Below are 8,866 nucleotides of genomic sequence, written 5' to 3' on the forward strand. Positions count from 1 at the left end.
GACACCTCCGACCTTTGTGTCGTCTGCAAACTTGCTGACCCATCCTTCAATTCCCTCGTCCAAGTCATTAATAAAAATTACAAACAGTAGAGGCCCAAGGACAGAGCCCTGTGGAACCCCACTCACCACCGACTTCCAGGCAGAATATTTTCCTTCTACTACCACTCGCTGTCTTCTGTTGGCCAGCCAATTCTGTATCCAAGCAGCTAAGTTCCCCTGTATCCCATTCCTCCTGACCTTCTGAATGAGCCTTCCATGGGGAACCTTATCAAATGCCTTACTGAAGTCCATATACACCACATCCACAGCTCGACCCTCATCAACCTTTCTAGTCACATCCTCAAAAAACTCGATAAGGTTTGTAAGGCATGACCTACCCCTCACAAAGCCGTGTTGACTGTATTTGATCAAGCCATGCTCTTCCAGATGGTCATAAATCTTATCCCTCAGAATCCTTTCTAACACCTTGCAGACGACAGACGTGAGACTTACCAGTCTATAATTGCCGGGGATTTCCCGATTTCCTTTCTTGAAGAGAGGAATTACATTTGCCTCTCTCCAGTCCTCAGGTACGACTCCAGTGGAGAGCGAGGATGCAAAGATCTTCGCAAGTGGCGAAGCAATTGCATTTCTCGCTTCCCAAAGCAGCCGAGGACAAATCTGATCCGGGCCTGGCGACTTGTCAATCTTAATGTTCTTAATTAATTTCCTGATGCCACATAGGAATCCTCTCTCCCTTCAGTTGGGCAACATTTCCAATAAGCCATATTCTCTAAGGGAGAATATCATGAGTATAGACTTTAAAAGTAAGCAGCAGCTGACAGCTTCACACTGCAAACTCCCTGAAAAAAATTTAACAGGACTGGAACTATTAAGTGCTATTGATAAGCTTATGGCTACAATGTCATGTGCAACTTTTCCTGCTGGTAGACAGAGTCTGCAGGGGGAGTTAAGCTGATATCTTAATGAGTGGTATTTCCTTTAAGCTGAAGGCCACATTTAAATGTAAAAAAAATTAATGGCATGTTGCTCATCACTGTCAATTTTCTCTTGTAGGAAAGTCTTCACCGCCATCTTGTGGTGCATGATCCTGAGAGGAAGAAACTAAATGTAGTTTGCTTTAAATGTTTGCTGTGGTTGAACTTCAAGGATGAGGCTTCCATTTAAGGCTTTGACACTTACATGTTCCATTTCATTCACTTGAATGGAAGAGTTTCATTAAATTAGTTGAAGGGGTAGTAAATCTCTTGACTGCTAAACTCAAGCTTTTGGATTTTGCTGCCTCATTCTAATCACCATTGTGCACCTTGTGCACCCAGCCTCTTTCACTATTGATCCATGTCAGAATATCATTGAACTGCACTTCAAGCCATTTGAGCTGTTGCACTTGAGCTAATACACCTGCCCTGTTATTTTCTCATCACCCCTTGGTCAATCCTCTGCAATTCTCCCACCCTTTAGAATCATCCCAAACAGATTCCTGGCCTGGCAATTTTGCTGTGTGAAGAAATTGATCAGCTGGATGACATATTCATGTTTAGAATGAGGGGGATACCATGTGAACATATAATCTAAAAAGGGTATATGTAGGAAGGAGGTACCCATAACCAGGAAGTCTAGAACAAAGGGCCATGCTCAAAAGATATGGGGTAGTCCACTTAGTTGAATTTAAGTTTCTCTTAATGGGATATGATGTTGCTGGCCAGCCAGCATTAATTGCCCATCTCAGGTTGCCTTTGAGGGTGCTGGTGAGCTGTTGTCTTGAACCATTGCAGTCCATCTGCTGCGGGTTGAGCCACAAAGCTGTTAAGAATTCAACCATAAGCCTGTAGAACTTCCTGCCACAAAGCGCTTAAGGCCAATGCTTTGAAGGTTTAAGGAGTTTGACAGTTCTTGGGGCTGAAGGGAATCAAAAGATCCAGGAGAAAGCGGGAAAAGGAGCTCAGTTGGATGATCACATGTGGCTGTATTGAATGGTGGAGCAGTTTGAGTCTGGAAAAGCATTCCACATGTCAAAATGGAGTTTTTAAACTGTCACACACAGACTCAAATATGGATGAATTGGGCAAAGCCTCTTAAAATTCTTCCATTCCTAGGATGTCCTCTAAACTAGATGGTCTTAATTACTTGTGCTCAATGTTTTTCTCCAAATGCCTTCTCTCATCCAAGTATAAGGAATTCACGGTATCTTTCACTAAGACTGGCCATCTGTATTGGTATGCCAGGTAAAGACACTAAGTTATTGCTCAGATCTCTGTCACCATTTATGGTTTCTAAAAAAAAATCCTCCTTTCCTCTTGTAGAGGAAGAGCCACTTTGTCTTGTAGGTAGGCTATTGCATGTTAGCTTGGTTACAGATTACATTGACATGGACACTGGAGCAAGTGGTAAGTCTCCCTCCTCTTGATCATAAGCTGTCCTACCCACAAATGTGGACATGGTAAAAAATTCTTGCAGGTGGACAAGATGTTACTTCGACTTTAACCATCTGTGTAATGTGGGTCATACTCCTGTAATCAACCAATTGCAGTCATTCAATGGACTTTTTAAAAACTCAGTCCTTAGATTATTGTTCATCAAGCCTTATACTAAAGGCCTGAAGGAACTGAACAACTGTTATCCAAGTCATGTTGTGGAAGCTGGTACAATTACAATTGAAAGGCATCTGGGTGGATTGGAATAGGAAGGGTTTGGGGGTATAGGCTAAATAATGGCAAATGGACTAGATTAATTTGGATATCTGGTCAGCATGGGTAAATTGGACCAAAGGGTTTGCCTTTATGCTGTACAACTGACTCTAGCTTCTGTTTAAAGTTGAAGCTCTTACCCAAATTCTACTATACTATTGCCATTTGCTTCTAGTCAAACACCTTCTAATTCATGCACTTTCAAATCCAGCCTTGTTTCCTATGTATCTCCTGCCCCACAATCTACCAATATCCTTCTAACTGTAGTCTTTTGAGCTTTGATTCCAATTGCTCCCCCATTAGAATGTCATACCTTTCAGTCAAATTTCAGGTTGAATTTTTCCTTAACGTATCTAAGTTTTGGTGATGGTCCCATTGTGAATCCAGTGACTTTTAACCACTAATATATACCTTGGTGAAATGGTAAATATCATTCATTCTTCTATCTTTCTATTGAGTGTTCCCTGGGAACACTCACTCCTCCCTCTAGACACACTTTGCCTTTGGGTGTAATATAACTGGATGCCTGTTGTATGAAAATATTATTTGGGACGTTTCCTCTCTGTAGTAATCTACAGTCCTGCACTCTAATAGCAGTAAAAATTATTATTGCCATATCCATTTATTCTAATTTGTTTGGATCTACTGTATAACTTGGAATAAATCATAATTGCAGATCAATCACAAATATAGACAAAAATGGCATCCAGACCAAAGGAACCTCGTGATTGAAGAGAAACTGACCAGACTGTTCAGTGATAAACAAATTTTCAGATCAAAAAGTAAAATAGTGTGTGACCTCTCCGGTCTCTTTAATGAGCGTAAAATTACACATCCTGTGAGCAATGAAGTCAATCTTCCATGACTATTTGAAAACCAACTGCTTTTACAAGAAAAAAATTTGAATTTCTTTCCCATAGTACCTCAGGTGATTTTTAATTTGTAACTGATTTACCACCGCTCTTGAAGTTTAAGTGCAGTTGTGCCTTTAGGTTTAAGTTTGAGCTGGTGGTATTTTGATTTGATGTTAGTGTTCTAGTATAAAAAGTGAGTCTTATCACTTGAGCTTTGTCTAACTTTGAATTTGCAATTGCTCAAGGAAATTTCTTGGAGGTTGCTTTAAGAATGTAACTTTAATGCTTTAGGTGTGCCTCTGGTTCCATTGTCTAGGCAATCTTCCTGTACAAAGGGTTGTAAGCCATCCTCAAGGGTGTTTTTATGGCTGTTAAAATTAAGCTAGAGTATTCTGGAAACTGTTTCTTTGAAGAAAAAATTGAATCCAGTATGGACTGAAGATGTGCTGAAAAGTAGTCTCATCTTAGTTTGGCTTTTTTCAAATTTCATAATGGCCTCTTTCAGGAGTGTTGCATGAATACTTCTAGGTGTAACTTAGTTTTTAATTTGTCAATGGTTTGCATTAATTACTTATTCCAAATTGACCTTTGGAGGTGGTAGGCTACTTTGTGAACACAGTACAGGATTCTCCATTTGAGGCAATGGAAATGTTTTCAGATTGATTTCACATGGTCTTGCACTCATATTGGAGTGCTGTCAATATTTTTGAGCCAAGGTTGGCTTGATTTAATTGGTTATAAACTGAATATTCATGTTTTATGTAAATAAATACATGAACTGAAGTTTGGTTTTGTTTCTGTATTTAACTAACTACAATAAATATCCAATCCACAATTTTTTGACTTGCTTCCAGCCTAGACTCATGGCATTGCGACTTCATATTGAAATGAACACCAGGCTACAAACTGACAAAGTTGCAACACAATGATGCCACCCGTAGGTTGCAGGAACAGCAACTCATATTCCGCTTGGGAACCCTGCAGCCCAATGGTATCAATGTGGACTTCACAAGCTTCAAAATCTCCCCTCCCCCCACTGCATCCCCAAAACCAGCCCAGTTCTTCCCCCTCCCCCCACTGCATCACACAACCAGCCCAGCTCATCCCCTCCCCCCACTGCATTCCAAAACCAGCCCAGCCTGTCTCTGCTTCCCCTCACCTGTTCTTCCTCTCACCCATCCCTTCCTGCCACCTCAAGCTGCACCTCCATTTCCTACCTACCACCTCATCCTGCCTCCTTGACCTGTCTGTCTTCCCTGGACTGACCTATCCCCTCCCTGCCTCCCCACCTATACTCTCCTCTCTATCTATCTCCTTTTCTCTCCATCTTCAGTCCACCTCCCCCTCCCTCCCTATTTATTCCAGAACCCTCACCCCATCCCCCTCTCTGATGAAGGATCTAGGCCTGAAGCGTCAGCTTTTGTGCTCCTGCTGTGTTCATCCAGCTCCACACTTTGTTATCTAGGACACTCAACATATGTTACTGTTGTTCCAGAAATACTTCTAACTTACAGCAGGACAGGATTTTCATTAAAGAAGTTTCAAACTTGGTTGTGGTCTGCCCCACTTATGGTAACCTTTAGTTTCCTCTGGAAAAAGATTACTTGCCAAATTAAAAGGGCCAACTCCAATATTGATAGTTTAGTGGTAAGTTTAAATTACTTTCTTTTTTTAATCAAACACCGTGGAATATCTGACCTTGGGAGCAGAGCTCCTGATGCCTTGGGAATTTGGACTAATTTTGGTGCAGTTTGAAGAAGCTAATAGTCCAGAAGCCCAAACTGACTGTTTGGGTCCTCCAAATTGTTACAAAACTCATGGTACAGATTTGTGAACTTCTAATCAAATATCTTTGACCAGCTGAATGGTCTGAGTCATCATCGACTATTAATATATCATGGTTTCCATTGTGCAGGTGGAAATTGTATGCATGCAAAGTAGATCCACCTGAGGTGGTAAGTTAGTGTGAGACTGTATCCTGGATTTGCTAACCTTTCTGCAGTATACTGGTTTCTAATTTACACTGTTACAAGACAATAGAGGGAGCTGCGGGGCCACTATTGTAGCTTCTATCTAACCTCCAGCTTGATTGCAAGTCAATATTTGGCCATCAATGTTGTGCAGATAATGTGTGGAAATGTCCAGCTACGTAACTGATTCACCAGAACTGTTGTTTTAATATTTCTGCCTATTTAATGCCTAGCTTTACTTTCTCCTAGTGCTGCCTTCTGAAACTTGTAGGAGTTTAAGATTACATGAATTTCAGTATTGGTGCCTGAACTAGTTTTCTAAAAATTGCATAGCTAGGTCACTATTTGTAATGCATCAGAATTTGCAACTGATGCCATGGAATTGGAGGATAAATTCTAACAGCTTCTGTCTCAAAACTTAGTATCAATTGTGCCCACTATCTCAGACATTTGCTTTAGTTATAAAGCAGCCTCAGGCTGACTAAATAGCAAGAATGTTGGGTACGTTGGCCAAGTAAAACTGAAATCACAATACCCACAGCAGCCAGGTGCTAATGACATTAGCATAATATAGAAGGAAACAGCCACCTGCAACAACTTGTGCACTAAACAAGGGAAGCCCAGACAAAGGCACTACGTTCTGCTACATAAAGAAACTTGACAGTCGTGTGCCATTTAAATGTCCACTTGTTTCGAGCTGTGTGCCTTCTATGATTGGTTAGAACTAAAGTTTCAGAAAACCGTCTAAAATGGCATTAAAACACTTTGGCCTCCTCAGACTATTGAGGTTTGCAGGCAGTGTGGTGAGAGGCAGAGACCGGCTGACCAGAGGGAGAAAGCAGCTATGCAGAACTAGTCTGTGAATTCACAGTTTGTCTGAAGTATTGTAACAATAAGTGGTCGATAGTATGTGTTAATATTAAATTATTGTAAATTTGTTCCAATAAAGTGGATGTTTTGTTTTACTAATGGCTTGTGTTCATATTTATTTGGCCTGGTATTGTGGGACACTGGGCAAATTCATTCATAACATTCTGGTTGGAGTTCTTTTAAACGAGTTGCGAAGAGGAACCAGATAGCAGTTAAATCCTATTAATCTAAATTGTCCCTTTATTGTTTTACTTGGCTTCAATTTTTTTATTGGCCTCCCAGTGAAGCCTTTGTTCTTGCCCTTCTGGAATTTAAGACTGCTGACAGTACAATCATTTAGCTACACTTTAGACCTCCTTTTGATAGTATGCCTGCTCTTGCACAAGGCTTAAGTCTGTTCCTCTAGTGATTAAGCTTGTTCATGCATCAAAATAGGTTGGTATTTCTGGAGTTACATCTAGCCCTCAGATTTGAGATCTAAAAGTAATTTTATAGCAGCTTTACTGATTTTTTTTTATATTTCACCAGGCACTGCTCAGTGAATTGTTGTTGAGGTTTTTTTCTCAGCTCCCCTTACACACTGCATTACTCTTTTGCAGAACAGTCCTTCACTTGATCATTCAGTATAACATTGATATTCACCATAAGTTGTCTTACCTTTGTGTAATGTGTTCAAATTATTGTGCCACCTGACACTCAACACTCCCATCCTGTAGTTAACCCAGCAGGATCAACCCTACATTACATTGAGGATTCCTCCCTGCATTTTTAGTTTAAGGAAACAGGACAGGTGGAAATTCAAATTCCTGATCCCCACTTCAGGGGGTAGTGTGCTGGAAATCTGGCCCTAAGATTTGTTGCAAGTTAGTTCAAACTTCCCAGTTGACATGTTTTGGAATCTGGTTTACCAGTGTGGATCAGGTTCTGATAGATTTTATCAAGTAGCCTCTTGAGTACTGGGCATCCTGTTATAGGGATAATATTTAAAGTGGAGAAGATTGAAAAGGTTTACTAGGATGTTGCTAGACCAGAGTATTTGAGTTAATGATAGGCTGGGACTTTGCTCATAGGAGCAGAGGAGGTTGACAGGTGCCTGTTTTCAGTTTATAAAAAGAGAGATGTAGATAAGGTGTGTCAAATGTCTTTTCTCTAGGTAGGAGTTCAAAACCAGGGCCTACTTAAGGTAAGAGTTGCCCCTTGTCTGTCCTTTAAAAACCATGGCTCATGTGGAATTAACTACCAGCAGAAGTGGTTTAACTTCCAGAAGACATATCTAGAAATGTAGAGGAGATAATGGGTGGATAGGTGGATAGCTTCCCTGTAGTGTGGATGCAGGCTATTTGCCCTATCAAGTCCATGCCGATGCTTTGGACAACATCCCAACTAGATCCACCTCCCTACCCTATCCCTGCATCTCCCATGGATAATCCAACAAGCCTGCACACCCTGAGCAATTTCCCAGGCCAATCCACCTAACCTGCACATCTTTTGAAATGTGGGAACCAGAGGAAAGCCCATGTGCACAGGGAGCATATGCAAATGATGCAGTTGCTAACAGTAGAATCCAACCCAGGTCCCTAGTGCTGTGAGGCAGCAGTGCTAATCACTGAGCCACCTCAGAGCCTATATGAATAGGAAAGGTTTAGATGGATATGGGCCAAGCACAGGCAGTTGGAACCAGTTTAGTTTGGGAACATGGTTGGTACAGACTGGTTGGCCTGACAGGCTGTTTCTATATTGTATGACCGACTCTTTAAACAACTAAATTATGAACTGCTGACAATCTCTACTCCTTAAAACACCAACACTCAAACTCTCATCTAAACAGCCAGATGCAACAAAATAAAGAATACTGAATGGACTCTGCCCCAAGCTGTGCTGAGTTGATCTTCTCAGCTTGCCAGGAACTGCTGCCCTTCCTTCTCTTTAGATCCTTACACTCGTAGGAGGCAGAGTAACTGGTCCTGACCAGTTAGCTGGTTACCTGAGATGGAGACTGAGAGGTCCAGGAAGGTGAGGGATGTGTTGGAGATGGCCCAGGTGAACTTGAGGTTGGGGTGGAAGGTGTTGGTGAAGTGGATGAACTGTTCGCACTGCTCTGGGGAGCTAGAGGCGGTGCCAAAGAGGTTCGCAATAAACAACTGCACCTCCCAGTCGCGAACCATTTTAATTCCCCCTCCCATTCCTCAGACAACATGTCCATCATGGGCCTCCCGCAGTGTCACAATGATGCCACCCGAAGGTTGCAGGAACAGCAACTCATATTCCGCTTGGGAACCCTGCAGCCCAATGGTATCAATGTGGACTTCACAAGCTTCAAAATCTCCCCTTCCCCCACTGCATTCCAAAACCAGTCCAGCCTGTCTCTGCCTCCCTAACCTGTTCTTCCACTCACCCATCCATTCCTGCCACCTCAAGCCACACCTTCATTTCCTACCTACCACCTCATCCCGCCTCCTTGACCTGTCCGTCTTCCCTGGACTGA

General features: G+C 41.9%; 1 protein-coding gene across 1 annotated transcript in view; it reads left to right on the forward strand.

The window, feature by feature from the left end:
* The window catches only part of LOC125466311 (alpha-2,8-sialyltransferase 8F-like), an 83,108-nt gene extending 76,632 nt beyond the window's left edge, over positions 1 to 6,476 (forward strand). The window contains exon 11 of the mRNA XM_048560657.2: positions 1,057 to 6,476. Within this exon, the coding sequence (XP_048416614.2) occupies positions 1,057 to 1,167 (111 nt within the window). The 3' untranslated portion in view covers positions 1,168 to 6,476. The remainder of the gene's footprint in view (positions 1 to 1,056) is intronic.
* Positions 6,477 to 8,866: the final 2,390 nt, after the last annotated feature.

Source organism: Stegostoma tigrinum, chromosome 31 (genome assembly GCF_030684315.1).
Source record: "Stegostoma tigrinum isolate sSteTig4 chromosome 31, sSteTig4.hap1, whole genome shotgun sequence".
Classification (NCBI taxonomy): domain Eukaryota; kingdom Metazoa; phylum Chordata; class Chondrichthyes; order Orectolobiformes; family Stegostomatidae; genus Stegostoma; species Stegostoma tigrinum.